The sequence below is a fragment of the Corvus cornix genome, chromosome 1A, assembly GCF_000738735.6.
Source record: "Corvus cornix cornix isolate S_Up_H32 chromosome 1A, ASM73873v5, whole genome shotgun sequence".
NCBI classification, from domain to species: Eukaryota; Metazoa; Chordata; class Aves; order Passeriformes; family Corvidae; genus Corvus; species Corvus cornix.
Window position 1 is genome coordinate 21,695,794 of NC_047057.1, and position 24,781 is coordinate 21,720,574.

The 24,781-nt window shown below is 35.6% G+C and overlaps 1 protein-coding gene across 24 annotated transcripts in view; it reads left to right on the top strand.

Moving 5' to 3' along the window:
* Nucleotides 1-24,781, top strand: part of CADPS2 (calcium dependent secretion activator 2) — a 292,479-nt gene that overhangs the window by 173,864 nt on the left and 93,834 nt on the right. For 14 of the 24 annotated variants that reach the window (XM_039570658.1, XM_039570672.1, XM_039570661.1 and 11 more), the window contains exons 9-13: nucleotides 7,619-7,685; nucleotides 13,350-13,458; nucleotides 14,597-14,800; nucleotides 19,937-19,945; nucleotides 22,439-22,575. In XM_039570658.1, coding sequence (XP_039426592.1) covers nucleotides 7,619-7,685; nucleotides 13,350-13,458; nucleotides 14,597-14,800; nucleotides 19,937-19,945; nucleotides 22,439-22,575 — 526 coding nt within the window. The remainder of the gene's footprint in view (nucleotides 1-7,618; nucleotides 7,686-13,349; nucleotides 13,459-14,596; nucleotides 14,801-19,936; nucleotides 19,946-22,438; nucleotides 22,576-24,781) is intronic. The other 10 variants (XM_039570659.1, XM_039570663.1, XM_039570678.1 and 7 more) reach the window with 1 other exon arrangement.

The following is a 24,781-nucleotide window of genomic DNA, read 5'->3' on the forward strand; positions in this document are numbered from 1 at the left end:
TAATTACAACAGCTAAGTTAGGAATCTTTGCACTGTAGGGATCTGGTAGAGCACAGGGAGACAGAAGGGTGCTTCCAAAGGGTAATCTGCAAAGTTCTGAAGAAGAAATACCCCCCAAGCACTTTACACTGGATCTATACAAAATACAAGGGAAACAGGATCACTGAAAGTGGAGTTGCAAAGACAAACATATTTAATTTGCTGTTTCCCTTTGGAACATTTTATTTTCACTTTTTTTTTAAATCATAAGTGAGTTGCATGTTTTGACGCACAGTTAAAAGGCTGAACAGCTTTACAAGCTTCTGAAGTGTATTTTCCAACTTCTGGAAAGTGAGGGCTGTTGTGAGGGTGCACTAGGAACTCAAGTTCTGAACAGTCTTGCTCTTTTCCCCTTTGGTTTCTCTCCCATAGGAATTAATGTGGAAGTACTAACCTCCTGCACTGGACATGTTGTGAGGAGTAATTGCTTGGTTTATAAAGCACTACTCAAGTGTCAAGTAATGTTCCTATTAAGAGAACAATGCTATGTAAGTGAGGACTTTTTAAACTGATTTGTTTCAAAGGCTTGGTGATATTTTTAAGTGGTGGTTTTAATCGAATTATTTTAGGGTTTTTTTAAAAAATCCAGCTATCAAGAATTTTAAAAAATATTTTTAAAACATCATATCATTCTGAATAAACATCTTCTGTGTGCACAAATTAAAGGAAAGTGCTAGACTAATTCATTATCATAATTTCTGTCTGTCATGTCAAATCACAAATAGGGATACCAAGTGTAACATGCCTCCTCATTCCTTTGCTAGTTTAGACATACCACTTTATACTAATTCATAAGTACTTTAAAATACCTACTCATGATAATGACAACAAATGTTATGAAAATACTTAGAATTTAGTTTTTGGAATGAAAATGTATTTATCTCATTCTTTTAATATGTTTTATTACAAGAAAAAATAGCTCTGCTGAGGTCTGTATTCTTTATGAATATTGTATTATGAATGAATTTTGTATTATGTCAATACAAAAATGGCAGTGAAAAGTATATAACCAGTCAGAGATAATCAAAGCCAAGTATCATGTCTGAAAGAGATCACTGCTCTTTCTGGCCTCTACCACCAAAGTTTTCAGTACCTTTTGACTGTTTCCGTCAGTGGATGTGTATGACCAAGAAACAAAAGTAAATTTTTCATGCAAACAGGTTCCCAGCCATTTAGGCTTTCTAGATCACAAATAATATCACTGCCAGGCTGGAAAAAAGGTCATCAGGTTTTTTTTTTTATCTAACTGTAGTTCCATGTGCTTCCAGTGACATGGAGAGATATCTAGGCTGGACACCCAGCTGCTTCTGGGTCCTCGAGATGCTTGCAAGTTATTTAAAGTCTGTCAATGTTAAGAACTGTTTCCACAGCTAAAGTCAATCCTCAAGGGAGGGCAGTGCAATTTAGATTTCTTCGACTACTTCAACATCAGAATTTAAATTTAGATTTTCACTTTGAAAACCAGCTTTCTCTTTTTTCCTTTTCTCTTAGCTCCTGCTTTCTGTGCTTTTGCGGTCACAGACTGTTATCCTTTTAGATTAAGTTAAACTAAGAGATGACCTTCAGGAGTGCACCCATATATGCTGCAAAACACAGGTAGCTGTTTTGCCCATGGGTTCAGTTTAGAGCTAGTCCGTAAGCTGCATCAAAAAGCACAGAGGGTGGATGCCAGTTCCTCGGCCCCGGCTGTTTTGCTGAATTACCTGTTTACATTGCATTTAGATTACATTAGAATCAGAGTGCTTTCTACATTTATGTTGGATGAAGGATTCATTCTTTTATTGCCTGGAATTCTCTCAAGGCCAAAGGATGTTTTTCTGTCTTGACAAACACTCACATTTACACGCCAAATAGGTTTCGTGATATGACGTAAATTAGATTAATAATTCTCAAGTTGCCACTGTACTCACTTCACAGGTTCCCTAAGTACTGGCATGCATATTCACAAATGGTGAAGCGCTCTAGAGTGTAGTAAGACATCACTGTTAAAGAATCTAGGGATATCAGATCGTCCAGCATTCCTATAACCATTTATACTGTAAGTGAAAAGTGTTTAGCAGGAAGAAAAGCCACACGTTTTCCTGCTCATACAATGAGTATCTTGCTTATTGGAATAAATGGAACTGTTTTCTGTGGCTGTGATGGTTTTTTTCTTGACATTCTTCAACATTTCTTTATCCTTAGCAGGCATAATTACAGTAGTTTAGGCTGATTTTTTTCATTCCATCTGTTGAAGGCTTATTTAGTTCTCTTTCTCAAGAGCACAGAAAGTACTAAAATGAATCTGAGAATGTTTACAGCTAGATTTCTTATGACCCAGGTCATATTGTTGTCTTGAATCAGTTTTCTCTCTCGTCCTCTACTGAAAACAAAAAAATTTCTTAATCTTGCAGGGTTAAATAAAAGGAGGAATGCAGTGCAAGGAAGATTCCTTTTATGCAAGGCGCAGGGATGACTGAAAGTGCCTGTGGGCATTTGGTCCCCATTGGCTCTCTCAGCGAATGCAATGATGCCCACGGATAGCCTGTATTGTTGTCAGTTAAATGGGATCATGAGTGTCTGAAAGGTGTTTGAGAATGAACTGAAAATCATTTTCACAAGTGGATGATTACTTCTGCCACATGTTAACCGAACTCTATCAGAGTGGCCCAGATTTTTGAGACTGCATTAATTGCTCTTTCAACCTTGACTGAGGTTTCTCTTTAAGAAAGGCCTTTGCTGGACTAAACTGCTACACGTATTGATTTTTCTTTCTGTATTTTTTTCATTGTTTGTGATAAATGAAGCCTTTTACAAGTAGAGAATTTATCATTCAAGATGTAGATAGATTGCTTCATTCCTTAGAATAAAAAGGCTGGTCTAAAAATGATCTCTGTAGAAGGAGTAAGTCCATTCTCATTTCTCCCTCAGTGAATAGCTCCGGTATTCTGCACACAATTATGTTTTTCAGCTATTCATTAGTGCTGATTTTTTTCATCAAAAAGTAGAACCCTGCACTCTCACAGTGAGGTGAGGACTTAGAGCAAATAAGCTGCCGTCTTCCTTCCTGCATATGTCATCACATAACTGAGGCTGAACTATAATATTTAGCAATATGATTTTGCATTTTAGTAGCACAATGAAATGCACTTCAAGAGATATTCAAACTTTATATAATTACTTTATGTAATTACAACATGGTTATGCCCAGACTTTTTAAAGATAATGGTTGTTCATTTTATTTGTTCTATTTCTGACTGAGATGAGATGATATATAAAACATTTTTATCCAGGTGTTTCTGTGTTTTGTAGTGGAAATGTAATTTCTTGTAATTTTATTTGTTTTCCAGGAAAATTAACTATAAGTATTAAATGGGAATTTTTTGTATCATATTGTAAGCATTGTAAGGTATAATCATGTAATTCTGTGACTTCATACAAATCCAATTTTTATCTTTTCATTTGGGAGCGAGTGAAGAGCAAGACAGCAGTATTAAATAATTTTGAAGAAAAGAAGATTGCAGACTGTTTTTAAAAGAAAAAGTCTCAGAAAATTGATTGCAGGGTTTGTACATTTAGTTGCATTTTCATATTAGTACAAAACATGTTAGGAAATCTTCACATTGGGGTCGCATTCAATGACTCAATGTATTTGATCACTTTCTGTGTGCTGAATAAAAGCAGGTGTATTAGTCTTAAGTTACTGGAAATTATGTGAGTAATATAAGAAAACTGAAGAAGGCAGTTTAACTATATTAACTATAAATATTATTATAAATATTATAAATGCATATTAACTATAAATATGCTTTCTAATGTACATTTGTACAGACATAGATGTTACGTGTACATATCTCATTTATTAAATTATATATTTTTACAGAATAAAAGTCTGTCATCTATACATGTGTCAATATCCATGAAAACACCAGTCTTGTCAGAATATTTATTAAACATTCTCAAAACATGATCTTAAAGAAAAGTCAAATAAATCTAAGCAGTTACTATTATAGTGTTCAGATACAGGGGAAGTATTTCAGTGTCTTCCTTCCCTGTATATGGCTGAACTTTAATAATTCAAGAATTATTTTAGATTATCCCAACTTTGGAACCCAAATTAGAGCAAGAAAAATTGAAGCAAATGGTGTGGTTAGTGTTTAGAAATATGGACCTGGCTACTTCTGAATATCAGTTTCTTGTTTGTATTGCACAAAATCTAAATCTTTTACCTAAGGAAAGGCACAGTGGTTGAATGAATTGCTGTTCTGTGTTTCTTGTGGCTGCTGAGGATGTTTAAAATAGTCTGAACAACTGATGCTGTGCGTTTTGTGTACATTATTTTGGATGGAGAGAGTGACTGTGGCTTCTGGGTGAATGCAGATACACTCATGGGTAAAGAAATAGCAGGCTGCAGCTCTCTGAGTTCGTGACTGTGAGGTTCTGTTCCGGTTTGCAGTACTGGCATTTACCTGAGATTCATGAAAAATGATGCAATTGCCCACCTTAAAAATAAAACATTCTTCCACTTAGCTCTAGGGCTTAGCTCACTTCTGAATCTGTTAACCTATTAATTTTCTGCTCCAGTTGTGAAACCCAAGTGTCATTTAATTGTGAAAACTGGCTCTTGTAGATTTTTTCTGTTCTAGACCTCAACTACAGTGTCTACAGATCCTAGATATTACTGTCTAAATATAAGAAGGTTCTGAGGTCCTTTGCTTCTTTTTTTTTTTTTTTCCCCCCAAACAGAAAATGAATGAGAAAGAGGAGCTCAAAGAAGACTCTAGAAGCCTAGGAAGTTTGGGTTCTTCCACTATAAATGTTAGAGTCTTGAGTAAGAATTAATCTCTTATCTTTGAGGAGCAGGCACACTTAAGATGAGCACAGGATATACCCCTTGTAAATGGCTGAAACTTTGTACATTAGAAAAAAATTGGTACCATTAGAGATGGTTTAATTAGAGAGGGATTAATAACATGAGATTATAACCGTGTGTTTATAGTGATTTGTAAAACCAGACAGCATAAGTTTTTGCATTTCTATATTAAATCCCAGCTTTGTGTTATGAATATTATTTTCTTTGTTACCTAGTCCTATGTAAGACCTGTGAATTTTAAAGTTAGGTAGTTAATGTTCCACTCCTTCGTTTCCCAAGGAAGCTCTTTTTTAGCAGCGTAGTTGGAAGTGATTTTTAGGAGGAATAAAAATGCACATTGCTATTTAATTTCTTTTTGTATGCTTTCTTATTTTATACTTTCGAATTTACTATATCTTGTATTATTTCTGCCTGTACTGCAGAACTATAGGTGGTACATCTTACATGAAAAGTAATTTAAAAGGCAGCCAAGTAATATAAAAAGATCACCTTTTCTCTGATAACAAATGTTCTTTTAAGACCTCTTATTTTACAAACACATTTCTACAGCAGGCTTGGTTAATAATGAAAAAGAGCTAGCAGAGAGTTTCTAAGGTTGGGTTACTCATTTTACGATAAGCCAGAAGCCTTTGTTAATCTATGGCTTCTTTGTAGACATTTAAGACAAGAGGGTGGGAACGTGGTCAGGACATCTTTGTACTGTAGCTTTGGAGTACTGTGTATTTTCAACTGTATTTTCAACAGTCTGTGGGGCAGTTGCCTTCTGACACATATCACAAAAACCTTCATGATACTCCAAGGGATGCAGGGGAATGCAGTGGCAGAATCACCATGAAGAACAAGGCAGTCTTAGGACTGAGAGAGACCAAAGGCCACCTGTGGAGTTTTTTACTTTTCTCCCTCAGGTCATTAAGCTTCGAGGCTATGTGAAATTCATAATTTGTTTCCCCTCCACCCTATGACAATAGTAAAGAGATTAGCATGGCAATATCAATGTTGTGTGCTTTGGGGAAAGTGAATGCTCTGAAACATGTCTGAAAAGGAAAACAATTCGTATTTTGTGGGGGAATGTGTGACCATCAGTCTGTGAGGTAAATTCTTCCTTATTTGCAAAATATTATAAATTTCTGAATAAACACTAGTAGGCCCTTTTTTTTGTACCCTTTCTGTCATAACCCTTACTCCTTTCTTTTCATTTAATTTATAATAGTCACAGAATTAAGATGTTAAAAAGACTGTGGCAAGATCTGGACTATTCAAAGAAGGCCACATCAGCTGGTAATTGTGTACACAGAGCCAATTTTCTTCCCTTTCATACAAATAAAAAGCAGAGTAACCAAGTAAGGTAGAACTTCAATACAGGTGTAGCAGGATTTGAAGAAGGACAAACACTGGCATCATAATAATAAGGGAGCCACTACATAATCTGACAAACAATTAATAAGCAGGATGCTCAACGTTTATTTTAGACATAAATTTGCCCTTTGTGATGCCTAATATGGAGAAAATGTGCTTGAAAGTACACCCAGGTATGAAGTATGAAAACACCAAGTATGAAAAAGGTTTTGCCTGTATCTTGCTTACTCATTTCACATAAGATGTTGGTTCATTGCTCTGTTTTTAGACTGAGTTGCAAACTACTGGGCAGCAAAGCCACAGAAGTGAGGAGAGGGCAGCAGAGCATGTTCTCTTACCAAAGAGGCCCGTGTTCATCTGTCAGTCATCTGACCAACCATCTCCCATCCTAGTTATTATAGCTACTTCGTAACGTATGTACCAGCATCCTCTGGAGATTGCCCTGTGAAGCCAGCATTCATTGGTCTGAACAATCATTGCTCTGCCTTTGGCCAGCCTAGCTGTACCAGATGTCCTTGACAGAAGCTGGCCAGCCAGAAGGGACATCTCATGCATAATATTTTGCTCTCCTGTCAGGTTTTAAGCAGCATATCCTTACCACTCATAGGCTCTTGCTTACAATCTCACTGCTCATCCTTTTCTTGCTGTCTTTGTTAACAACAGTGCAACATGACCACAGTGACAGAAAAAATGTCACTATAATGCCAGAAAACTCACTGCAAATTCTTGGGTAATGAGTATGCTCTCTCTACCACCAAACAGTATCAGCATCTGTGATTTCTCATCTCAGTGGTTGATACTCCTGATTATATCCTCTGATTCAAAGCCTGGAAATTGCTAAGGTGGCAAGGAGTTTTTGTAATCCTAGAGTCTTTATAGTGAAGTGCTTCTGTTTGGAAATTAGATTCTAGTTTACTCTGAAAAAAATTTAATCTTGTGTGTCTGCTGACATTGTGTTATGTGGGCATTTTATCACACTATCACTGGGACTGACTTCTCACAGACTAAATAAACACTAGAAAATCTGTGGAAACTAAATGGAATAAAAACTGTTGGGGACTTCAGCTTTTCTAACATTCAGTATTTCTGTGTAGTCAAAAGTGTTCTACTTTAAGCTACTTTTTCTATTTTTCAGATAAAATTGGTGAAATAAAAAGCCTTTTGTTTCTGGATTTTTTTCTTATTTTGAGTGAAAAGGAATGTTTCTGCCTTTTTATGATATGAGTGAATAGAATAAAAACACTTTTTGCATATGACAACACTGAAGAAGCAGCTCATTAGAGTAAATTAATGCACATATTTGTGTTTGGTCCTCCTCATGTCATGCTTCTTAATGATGGAAAACCACTCCCTTTATTATTTCTTTTGCAGGTATTTGTATGCTCTAGGACAGAAGGTTTGGAAGCGATGGAAAAAACGCTACTTTGTGCTTGTTCAGGTTAGTAGCCAGCCGTGAAATTTAAATAAAATAGTTCTTGGACTATAAATTATGTATGATTTCTGGAGCCATTTGTAAATCAGTAACTTCAACCAACATGTGCACTATTGCTCCAAGCTTCTTGCAGGACAGAGACATCCCGCTTATTTTTTTAAAATTTATATACCTAGTAAACAGAAATGTTACCAAGTTTTAGAGATATATATAAGTGGATCCCTACGCAGAGCAATGTTTCAACTGAAACATAAAAATTTCTGGATGAAATTTTTGTGACCTCGCTTTTTACCAGCACTAATTTAAAATAAAGTCATATTTCACAAAATGGATTGTGCCTACTGTATAATTTATTCTATCTCAACAAATATTTCCTGCCTTTGAAATTAAAGCAACAATAGTTACTATTAAGAACTTTTTCTGATTTTTTTTAATAATGCCTTTTTTTTTTCCTTCATTTCAACATGAAATTGGGTAAAATTAAAAAATTATTATAGAAAATGTGGTGTAGCAAACAAAGATGTGCTAGGCTCATATTTTATAACTTTTTGTCCAAACCTGGAACTGTTGGTATTTTCGCATGCTAGTGAATGGTGATATTGATTTGAGATTAATAGAATAGTAGATTTTGAGTCGTCAAAACAGAGAAATTAATTATTTTTGGGAGTCTTTGGAAAAAAAATTATTGGTTTCTGTTTGTGTTTGTCTACAGATTACATTTAATGTTCCTCACACTCAGTTGAGAAAACGCTGTTTTGTCTCCTTTGTTTTATTGACAGAAAACTCTTAAACTCTGAGTCTCCATAAGTATCATACAAAGGTTGAAGCCTATTAACGAGGCTTTTTTAAGAACAAAAGCTTCTAAAACTACTTTACAGAAAGCCTGATTTCTTTATCACGCTGTCAGTCACACTCACCTGGTCTCCTCCTACTCCTAAGTGATTAAAATCATAAGGTTGTAAAAAAGAAAATTACTGAACAAGTTCTTTATTAATGTTAAAAGCCAAGAGTATTTGAAGGAGATTCTGGAAAGTCTACAGAATTCATTCAGGTTCTGAGTTTACCAAAGTCCTTTGTGATGAGATGAGGATGTTTTGTGACTATTAATATTTGTTGGGAAGACCTCTATATAGGATAGCTGTCAAGGCATGGATGTGAACAGAAAATAATTTCAAGTTGCAAAGAAAACCAGTAAGACTACGTGCTCCCTCGTCCTTCATCCTTTTCTTTAACACTCACCCTACTTGTCACTCCTTTCACAAAAAGAATGAATTTGTTCTTTTCCTCTAAGCCACAGGTGTCATCTGATTTTTAAATTGTACATCTAGGAGACACATGGTCTTTATATGCATGCAATATGGAGCCAACATCTGGGAGACCGGTTTATTCCAGTCAAGTTAATTTTAACTATTTTCTACTCTCTATGCTGAAATTGAGATACTGGAGGAGAATATTACAGGAATTTTGTACTGTGATGGGATTTAGTCATCTATTTCATTTTAAAACAGCTATCAATTCAATAAAGCTATATAAAAAATACAATGTTAAATCAATATTTACTGTCCAGACAGCTGTGGCTCATTTATGTAGTCCTGCTGTGATACATTCACTGGCAATAAGCTGAACTCAATACATGTGAAATAAGCATTCAGTAATGAACCAGTCTGTTGTATTGATGTATTATTGACACATTGACAAGTCTTCCTCTATAGATTAACTTTTAGCTTACAGTGGTAAAATACCAAGGACATGAAATTCAGTGCTAAGACAGAGGCTATCAGTAAGATTTACGCATACTTTGAAAACTTAACTCAGTTGCGACATTGGATGAATAATGTTGATTTTTTCGGAGTGTGATGTGAGTAATGTGCACCTTTATTATTGCTGCACATATTACAAGTTGTTAGTGATTTCCAAAAGAACAGATCAATGTTGTAGAAAGGTTACAGTAGCTGGAAATTTTAATCTCTTCATTATATTTGTTTTTTATCCTTTACTATCCAGTCACTTTTCTAAAAGGTCATTAATTTAAAACCAGAAAATGACAGGGATGTAAAATATTAAGTAAAAAGCCTCAGGTAGACCTGATATGTTTTACTTCATTTACTGTCTGATATCTTCCTCCAGTAATCGGAATGCAGATCCATTTCTGTCATTTCAATTTCACCTGGTCTAATGTTTGAAAAGGCATTCATTTGATTCATGGATAATTGTTTTCTAAACACACCAATCACACAGGCTAATTCTTGCTGCTGGAGTGGGCTGCCCAGTGGTAGCCTGTAGCAGACACCACAGGATCAGCTGCCAGGTGTGCAGTAACACTTCCTCCCAGCACATTGAACAGTGTCTGTGTGCCCATGGGGACATCCCTTAGTGACACTCCTCATAAGTCCCATTCACATTTCTGTACCTGTCTGTCATATCTGCATAGATTGTTGGTTTTGCACCTTGTTACAAAATAGAACAGCTGGTAGTCAGGTGTTTGGACATCTGGAAAATAACAGAATTCAAGTAAATGCAGTTGTAGGAAGAGGATTGCCTTTTATTCTGCCAAGATAACTATTCAAGAGGATGGCTTGATTCTGTTTTTATCTGAGAATGTGTTGTACATATTCCTGACTTTTGAGTACCCATTATTCTATGAAGTATTTATGCTAATTTGCTGAATTCTTAGGCAAAGCTAATTACAGCTTCATTAACCACTAATAATACACTTAAACCCGTCACAGATCTATATTAAAAAGTGTTATTTCAGACTGTGCTGGTGATTCTCTCTGTAGCAAATGATAGCAGCCACTGATGACCATAAGGAAAAGGGTTTAAGAAACTGCAAGCATAAATAAATGAGGCAAGTTCTGTATTTCATTATTTTGTTGAGACTTTTATTCCCCAACAAAGTCTCCTGGAGTTTTTCTATCTATCTCTTTGGTGACAAAACTTTAAAATGTCTAATTTTCAACAAAAAGAAGAAGTCACTGATTGTGACTTATTGTTCCTTTAAAATAAGAGAACGCGTTTGCAGTATGTTTGATAAAGTAAAATCAGCAGCATTATAATGTCTGTCTTGTTACAGAGGTAATGTTAAAAATTAATAAAGATACATCACCCAGATCTTCCACAAGTTTATCTTCAGAAACATTCAGTGGCTGAAGAATTCTGAAAAATATGGGCGTCCTGTGCATTTCCATTATTAGTGTCTGCTAGCTTCCCTTCTGATGGCTCAGACTGCCTATACAGTGTGGTTATGTGGAATTGTTGACATGAAAATGTGAGAGCTGAATGTGGGTCCTACCAGGTTATTTCATTCAACCAAATGGAATAAACTGAAAAATGTTTTCACTACAGTGCAAAGATCAAAAATTAAAACTGTAGGTTCAGTTTACAAGGAAAAGAAAAGGAGGAAGTACTCATGAAATATAATTCTAATTGCAAAGGATTTAGAGTTGTGTGACTAACCAACAGCTCCCTCCATGCTTGTCCATGAGGGCAAATGTGGTTTTGGGACTATAAGCAGTGACGGAGGTGGTGCTGCTGCCCCACCTAGAGCAGAGGGCACAGCGTAGGGATGAGCCCCATGTCAGGCTCCCATCCCAAAGGGGACCACCAGCCCTGACTGTCCCTGCCCACAGCCCAGACCCCCGTTTCAGCCTCCTGGGGCCATCATCCCCAGCCCCAGAGATGCCACAGCAGGGCTGGTCTCCAGTTCCCCATATCCCAGGCCATCCTTGGCCTGTGCCCAGGGCTGGCGATGGGGCTGGTTGTCCTGCTCCCAGCTGGACCCTGTGTGCAAGGCCCTGCTTGTCAGCCCAGGAATAACTTAAAATGTTTAAACCAAAATATGGTAATTTTCTAAAATATATACTGTGAATGAAGCAAAACTGTGGGCTCAGTGCACAAACAGGGAGGTGAAATTCTGCTGTGCCTGTCATGCTGGAGGATGGGCTGGCTGCTTGTAATAGTCCCTTTCTGGCCTGTAAATCTGAATTTCTGTGTGAACTAGATTGTCTTTTGTGTTTATGTATATTTGAGCTGGTCTTGGTTTGCCCCTTTAAACGTTTGTACCAAATCTGATGTGGAAAGCTGACACACAGTTTCAGTGATCTAACAGTGTCTCTCAAATTCTTATCTCCTGTAAAACTGCCTTTGCTTAACTAATGAAATAATTAAACTAGAAGAGCTGTGTTTAGTTTCTCTCCCTTGTAGACTCCTGCTGTGGTTCTGGAGACATCAGTTTGGCATTTGAGCCCCGATGGCCATTTTGCAGAGAGCTATTACACCTGCTCCTTTTGCTTGTACAGGCTGTGCCAGGGAATGTTCAGTCACCATGAGCTGCATACACATAGATAGCATAGTCCTGTTTCAAAAATGCCCCAATATATAAAACAATGAAATCTTTTTAGACCATTACCCAGCTAATAATCACACATTCCATCCTTATTTTCAAAAAACATCAATCTTTTACAAAGAGTAAAGGCACAGCACCAGCAAATACATGAATGAAGCTGACAGCTGTCCAAATTTTACTTCGAAAAGGATCATTCCTGAAGTTGTAGCCAAAACAGCTAAGTTAGCTGAGCAGTCAGCAGTTAAAATAAAGATGATCCATCATAGATGAGTTCCTTACCTATCTGTAAATCCTTGCATAATTTTACAGATCTAAGAAACTATATTATAGTTCAAAACAAGTCTGTTGGTCAGGTATGCTACAGTCCTTGGAGATGAGAGTTTCAGAGGTGCCTATACATTCAGTTCCCTTAAGTTTCAGGTGTTCACAAACTCATATGCTCTTTCTTCTGGTCATCTTTTATAATCTTCCCAGCTCTTCATCTAAGGCTGGGAACACCTCAGTTTTGCTTCAGTGATTGCTTTTCCCTCCCAGATACTGCATTTCTTTCTTTGTCATTCTTTGTCTTTCCAGCCAGTTTTTCCTCACCTCTCCTTAAAATTTTCTGTTCTGTCTACAGAGTCAAAAACCTCCTGGTGACAGATTCTCACTGCTGTATTATTTTTTTGATAATTGTACTTGATGACAAGTAACTAATATTTTTCATGCCACCTGCAAGCAGCTTGGCCTACACAGTACTTTATCTAGTGAGCCAAACAACCCAGGGGTGGGTGAGAACACAGACGCAAAAGGTACAGAAATTGGAATACAAAATCATACTGAAGGTTCTGATGCTTGCCATCATTAGCTAGAATTGGCCAGATTATATGTTCTTTTTTCCAGTTTCACGATAATTGTGCCACTCCTTCTGCAAACAGTACTTTTATACATAAAAGTCCTTGTTGTCTCAGTTTCTTGGAATATAGCTCTTTTTTTCTCTTACAGTATACTGAGCAATTTGGTCAGTACCACAGTACTGTGTATTTTCCCTACCAGAATCTAAATGGCTTCCCTTCATTTTTTTGTAAAGCAACATCCCAAAATGTATTTCAGGAAACTGCAGAGAGGTGCATTTATGGGTGATTTTGTTTGGAGGCTTTTTTCCTTCATTTTGGCAGAAAGGGGAAGGAATGAGAAGTTTTACACTGTAAATACTTCCGGAAAAGAAACAAAAAAAAAGGGGGAATTTATTTATTCAGTGCAAATGAAAGCTAATTTAAACTATGGTACATTTTTTATACAGTTCTGAAATGAATTCAATAATTAAGAAGTCCTTTCTTATTCAGGTTAGCCAATACACATTTGCAATGTGCAGTTACAGAGAAAAGAAGTCTGAGCCTCAGGAACTGATGCAACTGGAAGGATACACGGTGGATTACACAGCTCCTCACACAGGTACTTTTCATGATTTTGAAGTAGGATACTGAAGCACAATATGTTTGTGTAAATTAGCTGATTCAATTTGCTCATTTTGATCTAGCAGCAAAAAATCCCGAGGTTCTTTGGTAATTATTGCACTAGGACATTCTGGTGTCAAAAATCATGCTTTTAGAAAGAAGCTTGTTGTATGACTAATGAAAAATGAACTTTACACTAAAGTTTCCTGAAACATTGTAAGACCACATATAATACAAGGAAAAAATTGTGAATTCTAGTCGGTCTTCTCCTTTCCTCTTTTTGATGGTGGTGGCAAGTGTCAGTATACTGTGATGTATATTCATAAGTAATTTAGAAAATAAGGTGAATGATGACAATGCTTGTGAAAGAAAAATTACTCATAGTCATCAAAAGTAAGTTTGGAGATATCAGAGAAATCTCCACAAGTTAATATTAAAATGGCAGAGGGAAATCTCATGCAGAGGAAAACAATTCTACCTGTGCAGTGGAGGGTTACAAAATTGAAAGACTTCTGAGACATTGAAGATTAATCTTTGAAAATGTTGGGTCAATGTTTAGAACAACTGAGAAGGCAAACAGTGCTTAGAAGGCATTTGGAAAACCAAAACAATTCTGTCGTAAAGAAATCCCCAGCACAGCCACATTGACTGTTGTGTGCTGTTCTCATTACATGCTCTGAGCAAAAAACACTGGAACGAGAAAAAGGACTAAGGAAGGAAGAGCAGCATTGATAAAGTGTATGGAGCTGTCTCTGTTCAATAAGAGATACAGTTGACAGAAGTGCCAGCTAATAAAATAATAACCAGGAAGGAGAATATGTTAAAAAAATGCAAAATAGCATATGACAGAGAAAATTAGTAAGAAATAAGTTGGAGCTGAATTGAAAGTGGAGTCACGTAAATATTTTCTCCTGTGACATCTATATTTATTTTACTTATGTTACTTCCATGTATTACCATTTGATCCTTATAGCTCCAGATTTATCTTATTTCTAGGTCACAAATACCTATAAAATGTTTTAGCACACCCCTCCACACACACTTACTCAGACTAAGACCAGTAATGTAATAAACATAAATGGTGATTTAGAAGTAACCTGCATTTATCAAGATTACTTTCTTATTTGCTGCTTCAGGTCTTCAGGGTGGTCGAATGTTTTTCAATGCTGTTAAAGAAGGCGATACCGTGATATTTGCCAGTGATGATGAGCAGGATAGAATACTCTGGGTTCAAGCTATGTACAGAGCCACAGGTCAATCTTACAAGCCTGTTCCTGCGAGTCAAGCTCAGAAGATGAATCTTAAAGGAGGCAATGCCAACACAGATATATCCCCACTTTGTAAGTTGGCTTTTGTTTTCTTTTGTGGCTTTGGTTTTGATTTTAGCTGGTAAAATATGTAGCAGCTCCCTCAATGAAGTTTAATTAAGCAGAACTTATTCACTAGGCAAATGTGTCTAGCAGTTCTTTGTTAGCCAGAAGGTCTTTAACTCAGATTATTAGTAATAACAGGGGAAATCCTGACTTGCAGGTCATTATTTTTATTATAATCCATGAAAATACAGCAATTAGCTTCATATTCCTTACAATTGACCCACATATTACCATGGAGACGGTGTTTGGTTTGCATTATATTTTTCATAAGCCAGTCAGTGTAGTGTTGAATAGAAAAGCATCAATCTATTCTCAGAATTTTTATAGATTTAGGCCAGCTTTATCATACACTATATGTATTAGTTACCAAAAAATTTCTATGCAGACAGTATGTTGTGAGTTGAAAGGCAATAGATGGGCTCCTGGATGTTTTTGGCACATAGTGTAATATTAAATTGCGTATAAAAAATTCTTAAAATTATTCAGGTTTAAATTTTCATCACCTCTCTTTGAGGAAAGTATCATTTCAGAGAAATCAATGTAGATAACATGTGTTAAACATACCTTTAAATCTTCATATTATCTCTTTGAAAGTATTCTGTCGTGTAGATAGCTGCATGAAGGAAGCATATGTTTGATTTTTTTTGATGGTATTACAGAGGCTGAGTGCAATCTGAGGATCTTTGTAGTAGCCACCAAATTTCTGGAACATCATATGATTATTACACAATAATTCTTCTTCATTATCATATAATCGTACATGTATAGTGATAGAAGGGAGATGCATGTTTTAGACTAAACTTGGTTTAGTGTCTGAAGTCTGTAGCAGGTTGACCCAAACCCATTCTCCTCCCTCAGTCCTGTTATCACTCAGTCTCACAACCTTCTAGTCATCCTGTAATCGTATATCAGTTTGCTTTTAGAAAACAGTAAAATGTGCTCGTTAAACTTAGTAATATTTATCTAAAATCCTGACTGAGCTGTCAATGTCACTGAGCTTTTCAATGTCAAGATAATTGAAAAAAGTTTAGTCTCACGAAAGCACTGACATCTGCTTTTCATCTGAAGAAATTTGGAAGGGAATTAATCTGAAACACTTCGTGAAGTAATCTTTCATTTTGGGGCCATTAAGGTGAAGTAGGATGGAAGTAATGTTGCAAAAGCAAAGGTGGGGCAACAGCCAAGGAGTGCTTCTGCTCACCTCCTCCCAGTTCCCTGGATTTGTGCTGGGTGGTGGGAGTTCACTGTGTTCCCACCTAATGTCTCTACTTCATGTGCATCAGTTAGAAAGCACAAAAGAAGTGACCACTGTCAGCAGTGGCCAAGGAATTGCTCCTGGATTTGGACACAGTGTTTACCTGGAAGTGAAAGCAACTAGAACACGCTGACCACAGGGCAATAAAAATTATAGAAAGAAAAAGGTACAAAAAGCAACCACAAGTTTGGATGTACTGCAATTGTTTTCAGAGATAAAATTACTGAAAATGTGAAAGAATTAAACAGCAAGATTGTCACATCTTGATATTATTTTAGGCATTATTTTAGAGAGACTACAGTTTTTTGGGTGGAAACCATAGAAGAAGTGAGGATTATTGTAAAGACATTTTAAGGGAAGCTCAAAAGCCTCAAATATGTATTTTTCTGTCATGCTTATGTATCTACTTACACAAACTCATATGAATGAGCTGTATATAAATCAAAAATCCATATTTATTATTATTATTTGCCTTTGGGTTTAATGTACTTCAAAGTTGATATTATGTAATAATTCATAAAGTAATTCATAACTTATAATTCATAGATTTCTTTGCAATAGAGTAACTATTGGAACTAGTAACTAGAGTAACTATGTGGAATCTAATTTAATGTGAGATTTAGAACCATTGTTTGACTGATTTCTATAATACCCCAGTTCTCTCTACATGAGGAAATTTTTTTTATTCTGTCTCTTGCACTTGAGGTAGAAATGGGCATAATCAAATTATTCCGTTTTTAAGAAACTTCAAGAACTAGGGTTTTCAGATATAACCTTAAATAATTATGTAAGACTCCTACTTCCTGTGCTGAATTTCTTGAGGCATAGTTTTACTCCTAAGAAGAATCTATAGATGACCGTTTGTCACATTTTAATAGATTCAGTTTCATGAGAAGTTCATTTTCTTTTCCCCTAGAAAAATGTTTGCATGAAGCTAAGTTTCTTTTATTTTTAATCAAGATATAACACCAAGTACTTGATAGCTGGCATATATATTAAATGAAATTAATTTCCTTTTTTTTTTGTCTTTACTATGATGCATTTTTACTACTAGGAAATACAGTTTTGACCAGAAAATTTGGCAATTACTATTTTTATGATTTTTATTTTCCTATTAGTACATAATTTAAGCATTTCCAGCCAATAGAAGATCACATTGTTTTAGTTTCTACAGTATCTTATGCAATGCCATCTCCACTTACAGAAAGCAGAAAACCATCTTGGGCTTTGCAAGAAAAATGTCAGTTAATGGCATTCAAACCTTTGAAGTTTGTCCCCATCTTCTTTGTCCTCTAAGATGAAAAATCAACTCACCCTGATGAAATGGTCAAAAAGAATTTTCAATTATTTGGAGAAAATTAAATATCTTTAAGCTGCAGGATGTAGAAAAAAGTCAACTTGAGGAGAAATGTTTCAATGTTTTTCTGTATCGTTTTTATAAAATATCTTCTTTCATCCTGAAATTTTCTTGATAGTTATGAGAAGTATCTGAAAGTGGTCATTAAACAGAATCAAACTGCTGTCATACCTGTACAACTTCTAAAATGTAGAATACCACCCAATTTTTTCATCTCTAAGTAACTTGGTATTGCAGTTTTGTGGTATTAGGTGACTCCAAAACAAAAGTGAAGACAGGCTAATGTCGGCAATGATCAAGAAAAGGAGAGTGACCTTCAGTTCCACTGTTCTGCATGAGCATATTGAATGAAAGAATATAGTATTTAGGGATGCATGATTGTAGAATAGCCGTAAGTTTCCCAAGGACATTAATGTTTCAGGGAAAGCACCAATGAAAAACAGATTAATCTGAATCACATAAAGTTTCAGGAAGTGATCCCGTTCTTAATAAGCGGTGTATTAGGGGATATATTCATGCAATTGAAAAGGCTGCTGGAGTGCTGAGCACTGCTAATAATTTGTTCATAACACAGGAGTTAAAAGCAGGACATGAGGGGATAGTCACATCTTAATGAAGAAATGCAAAGCCAAATACCATTCTGAACCTATACCCTCATGAGTTCTGAGACAATCTCTTTCAATTAATTACATTTTTAGAAAAAAACAAGTAAAAGATATTTTTTCATTTGACATAGTTTTCTCGGCAGGTTTTGCAGCTTTATGTCGTCCACCATACTCGTCTGCCTTTTAGAAGACTGGACTAACTCCACTCTCCCTGCATGTTTTCCCATTCCCCTTCATGTCCATTTCATGCTTGCCTCCATCCACTCCTGTCTCCCTTTTAGAGGGAAAATGTTTACACTGGCCTCCACGACCTTAGGCAGTCAGTAAGTGACCTGTGTGCTCTCTTCTGTACTAGTCAGGAACATGTAAAAACTATCTACTATCCTCTTCAAATTTGCCCTTCAACAAAATACTGGCAATCAGTCAGTGTGGTATTCCCAGCCTAACAGTTGGGCCATATGGGCCAGCAGCTTTCTCATTCTCTGCCACTTTCTCTGCAAAGTTATTTCGTGGCCTGATACTTAAATTATAAAGTTCTGGGGTCATAGATTGTCTCTTTGGCCTGTGTTTCTAAGCATGGAACACTTTGGAGTCCTGGTCAATGATCAGGAGTCAAAATGTTCCCAATGTAAGCTGTCACCATCTGTCTGGAGTGGCACTTGAAGGAATGTAATGCATGTCTTGCCACTGTCTTTTCTGACCAGTTCCATCCCCTTCTGTAACAGAGTCATAGTTCTTACCCTACTAGTCTTAGTCTTTAAATCCTTTTAATCCCTACAATACTATATTGCTTGCCTCTAGCTGCTCTTCTTTCCTGCTTGCCTGAGCTAGTTCAGATTGCTTTCATGATGCTTAAACACAAGCAGAGCTGTCACTGAGAGCCACAAAAAGGAGTACGTCACCACTCAGCAAGGCCAGTACCTGTAGTTAACCCTAGCACAGAGTAGATGATGCAGGAAATGTGTATTTGCTTCTGGGCTGGAACAGGGCAGAGATGCTCTGTAGGGATGCTAGAACCCCTTGAGAATGTGCCATAAACATGAAATTCTTGGTAGTCTTAATTCAGTCAACTCTGCTGAGTCATTGAGGATGTGATGATTTTTATAGCCTTTACAGCTTAACTAAAATTTAAAGTTTCTTGCAAAGGTGGCAAATGGCATACTTAGAATGCTATTCTGCCAAAATTAATATCTTTGTCTAAAAGAGCACCCAAAGAATATGCTAAAACTCCTGCAATAGCTTTTGTTAGTTTTTAACATCGTTTGAAAATACATTTGTTTGTCCTATCTTGATCAAAAATAAATGGATAGTTTTTTGGTTAACAGTTTCCAAAGGATGACATACACAACCTGAAACAGTCAGTGCAACATGGAAGTAGCAACCAGTGATTTTGAGTTAAAGGCAACATGGAGAGCGTGGCAACAAATCCTATTAAGAAGGGAAGAAAAACTATTTGTGAAAAAGCAAGAGAAATATTACTGCTTCAAAGCTCTCCCCAAATGTCTTCCGAATATTTTCCAAGATTGAGAAATGGGAGAGATAAATGGATTTGTATTTTATTCTTAACTATATGACAATATAGCACTTTATATGCCTTTTGCATTTGCGTGTTGTTTGAACAGGACAGCTAAAGCTCATTTGTGTAAGAATTTGAAAAAATCAATCTCTCTAACAATTTTTAAAAGTAGGGTCTTGAGTAATTTTTTTAGTCATGGTCATGCACCATTTATGAATTCCTCATAATCTTTGCTCAAGTTCTCAAATTTTTAAATTCCTTTTAATGTCAAAGTATTTATCAGCTATCTTGTATGTATATCATAGCAATAAACAAAAATGTAATGTATTACACTAGATCTATTTTTCTGTTATTTCCTGCTTGCCTACAGCTAGCAAAGGTAAGTTTTTAGTTGTTTTTCTGTAGCTAAAATATATTTGGTAACAGATCTTATGTTACTGTTTGACAATGTTACTTGTACTGCTTGATTCACTCAAAAAGATGATCAGTCATGGATCTTCCTTTTAGAATTAAATCTAGCAAATATTTGTACACTTAAATCCATACTTTTGCTTATCTTGCCCAAATTATGTAACAGCAAATTCTGCTTTCACAAGTCATATTGTGTTCAATGGGTCACCTTACTCATTATGATCATCTGGACGTCATCATTCTGATCATCAGTATGCTGGATCTGTTTCATTTGCAACATCCAGTCTCCTGATTTCAAAATACTTAAATTACTTGTCAGTACTTACACTTTCTCTCTTAAAAAAGGGGCATCTTTTATATTGGTGTGGTTAACCAGAGAAAAAACCAAAAGGTTAGTTTAAGAATGATTCGGCTGTGTATAATTTTCAACATGATGGCAAAAAGAAATATTAATACTTTTTCTTTCTTGTCATATATCTTACTATAAATAATGTTTATAGTGTATGATAAACCTGATATTCTTATAAGAAGGAAAACTCACAAGAAATGTTGAAATCAGTCACTTGTACATTAAATATAATGGGTTTGAAATAATTTTATCTGTGTTTGGACATTTTGGAAGGTATAGATAACTTCGTATGTTGCTCAGTACTTTTGGTAATGCAGCTGTGTTGATATCAGTTGTATATCTTTGAATTAATATGTTTAAATACAGTTAAATTGCAGTAATTAAGAGAGAGCATTTCCTGTACCTGTGTCAAAAATATGAGCTAGGTTTGTCATTAATGATAGGCTAGCCTAATGCTCATTGAAATATTGCTAATCTATGTAATCACATATGCTACAGATCTTTCAATCATTTAAAATACATGCTGCTGTTTCTCTGGGATGATAGTCTCATACCTTACACCATCGACCTATTGTCATACTGTTTATTTGCTACATCCACCTTGGTGAAATCTGTCACATGGATGTGACTCTTGCTTTGACAATGCAAAGCCAAGTGATATGAATTAGTTTCTGCATCTTTCTAGGATTTGATGTTGCAAATCCTTCAGCTTGAATTAAATAATTCTCCCATCCACAAATACAGCTGAAAGTTGGACTTGACATGGATCAATATGATCTGGGGCTAAATTTCTAAATGTGACTGATTATGTTAGCATCATGCCCACAGATCAATATTGAGTTTTATTATGAACCTGACTCTATAATTGGGTTTAATCAATAAACTTTTGTCTCCTTTCTTTAGAAATTTTAGATTTCTACTATGCAGGTTTTCAAAATTGCATTTAGGATACACTTAGATCTATACTTTTCTGGTAACTAATATAAAAAGACCTAGGTTTGAATTTAAAGGAACAAAGAGCTAAGACCCTATTGAAAGGGGAAGTCAATTTTTAAGTTGATAGGACTGTTCACCCCAATACAGTCTATAGAATCTAAGACAGCTAATGTGCTAATACATAACTAGTCCTTTTGGGCACTGTAAGGCTTTTTCTGTCCATACTAGATAGATAATTCACATTGAAGACTTTGACAAAACATAGCATTAATGAAAGCAATCACTAGAGCTTCTCTTTTGATAAACCCGCGGGGTTTAAAGGCGTTGAAAGATGCAATCTGTGAAGAACAATAAATTTGGGTCTTTGATTGAAGTGCCATTTGGGATGGTATGTTTTCTCAATTTATTTACACAAAAATGCTGCTCCCTTTTTCAGTACACTTTGCTGGAAGGTTGAAGGAGCTCTTTGCCATTACTACATTAAGGTTTGTCTCATTAAAAGCCGAGTACAAAAAGAAGGCTGGAAATGACCTAGCTCAAGCCAGTGTGTTCATTTCTGCTCCAGTTTGCCATTTGAGAAGTAGGCTTCAAGCCATGATGAATATTTCTATTAAATGGTACTTTGAACTGCAGTAAAGATGCTCTTTCATTTTTGAAGAAATAAATGCATAAACCTGTTGGGGGGTTTTTTTCAGTTTTTTTCTTTTTTTTTCCCTCATATTTTGTGCTTATTTTGCTAAAATTAGAAAAAGAGCCATACTAAACCAGGAAATTACAGAATATTTTTCTTTTCTACTTATAGCATTGTTTATAAGTTGAAACATTTGCAGAGCCCACTAGAAAACAATGCTTTAAGACCTTTTTAATGTACTATGTTGTGTTTTCTGGCAACCTTTCTAAATTTTGGTTTATCTGTCAGTGAGTAGCAATTTTTTTTTCACTGTTGCACTCTGTAGATTGGTATGATAGAAAAATAATTCAGTAATATTTTCAGATTAAAAGATCAAGATTCTGTAATAATTCACCTGCAAGCATGTCTCTATATGAGTTATTTTTTTGAGATACTTTCAAGAAAGCTTAGATATTGAGACTCATATGCCATGCATATACTGGTGTTTGTAAGTCTGAACACACACTCACGTGTATTGCTCTGCACGTTTTTCCTTTGTATAACAGATACAGACCGTGGCCAGAAACATGGCATGGATGAGTTTATTTCTGCTAATCCCTGCAAATTTGACCATGCTTCCCTCTTTAGACTGCTTCAGAGACAGACCTTGGATCACAGATTGAATGACTCCTATTCTTGTTTGGTGAGTACTGGCTGGAACATAGATATAAAGAAGTGCGAAATAGTTGTAACAAAGTAGTCCTTTCTTCCTTGTTCATTCAACAGCTGCAGTTGTAGGTGGAATAAAGGCTCCAATCGATTGGTTTTAAATTTGAAAATTATATACTTGCAAGCGGCTGCTGTGCCACTCAATAGGAAGCAAAGAGACACAAACTGTCTTCAGATTTGTCGGCTGAAATTTATCATGTCCTCTGGGGAGGTTTGGATAAAAACAGAAGGTTTTGACAATGGTAAGAACTCCTGTGATAGGATTTACTGACACCTGTACAGACATTTTAAGGTCCAAATGTAGTTGCCTTATTGCAGACATTTTCATCTGTCTTGAAATGTTCCATTCCACTCTGGTGTGAAGGAGGAACACCAACGAAGGGAGGCAGATCCATAAGAAATATAGATATATGGGGTTATATGTACTACCTGAATTGGAAGTAACAAAGGGGAGTATAATTATTAAACAAAAGCAAATAGAATGTGATCTCTGTATCAAAATGAATGTTTTCCACATTCAAATACCATAATTACCATCATTAAAGGTAAGATGTTGGCTGCAGTTTCCTTTTCCTACAATCATTTTCTATTCTGTGCTTTGTGAACTAGTTGAGGATGGGGCTGCTTCAGGTTTCGTTTTCATTAGGGAAGAAAACCAGCAACAATCGTGTGGAAGTTTATCAGATTATACACACTCGTTAAACAGGTTTGTGTGGGTCAGACCTCATAACTTCCTGAGGCTTTATTTTTCACCTGATATCATGTCTGAAAGAGTGATCTCTCACTAAAGATTTAAAATGCCTCACAGCACATAATTTTTTTTCACTTTACTGTCCCAACAGCAACAAAAAAGATAATAGGTATTTATACTTCTTTTTTCCATTTTTCTGACTAGTCTTGTAATACAAAGATAATAATTGGAGTTTTTAGGTTTGTTTGCAGTTTTTAAAAAGGTAAAAAGTTATTATTTGATGACAGTTGTCTCCCTTTTAAAATATTGCCAGATACGTACATATAGAAAAGTTAAAAGAGTCATTTTCTGTCTGTGGGTTGCACACTGAATCAAAGAGGCCTGAAGGTACATCTGTACAAAGTAATTGGAACTCAAAGAGAAAATGGTTAGCTTTCTACCAGTGCATTGGGGTCAAAATCTTTTTTATAATAATAATATAGTAAGACACTTAATATAACCTTGAAATCAGGAACTTTTAGAAGAGGTTAGGTGAAATGCACAGTGCTATAGCAACCATAAAGCAGATGTATTTCTTACCATTCTTTTTTAAATTCAGCTTTTAATAAGTGGAATGGGTGATAATTTTTTTTAATTGCATATTTAACTATATTTTTTGATTTTTAAAATATTGGGAATGTCAAGGTAACAATAAAATACATGGACATATGAGTGTGATTTTTCTTTTCTCTAACAGCTCATTTCCCATAATTTTTATAATTAATTCATCCCTTTATTTTAACAAATACACTGTAACCACACATACAACTTGTAAAAAAAAAAGTAACATGTAAGAATTAATATTATACAAAGTTCTATATTAAATTACTATATAACCTCAATTTCTTCAATTCTACATTCTTCTTGGTATAGGGAGAGTATTGAGGAGGCTGGGGGGTTTGGGAGGCTTTGTCAATTATAAAATAAAAAATATGTGGTTATCTAATACCAATACTTTGTAGGATAAAGTTGTTATGTGTTTGAGAGTCTTGTGCATGATATGGACAAGGGCAAGGAAAGCACACCTTTATATGAAAAATGACCACACAAACACATCTTTTAAGAGAGAGTGAAGTTAAATTAATGAGTTCTTTAAAATTTTGTATTCTTGTCACAATTATATCCGATGAGAATGAGCAGAAATTTTAATAGTTTGCTTTTGTACTGCTAGGAAATGAAATGCGACATTTTGTTATGTTTTCCATAAAAATGTAGGGAGAGATCTGTGACAATGACAACATATTGGGAGAATATCAATCACAATAACCACTGTTGATTATATCTAGGGCTAGGACACATATTATTGCAGAAATGCAGTTAAAATCCCTTTCTTTCAATAGAATACCATGTTTTCTATCAAACACTGTGTAAGCTACATGAGGCATTGCAACATGATCAGATACTAGATTAAAATGCTGAGTACAGCTCTGGGTTCTGTAATAAAGCTAAG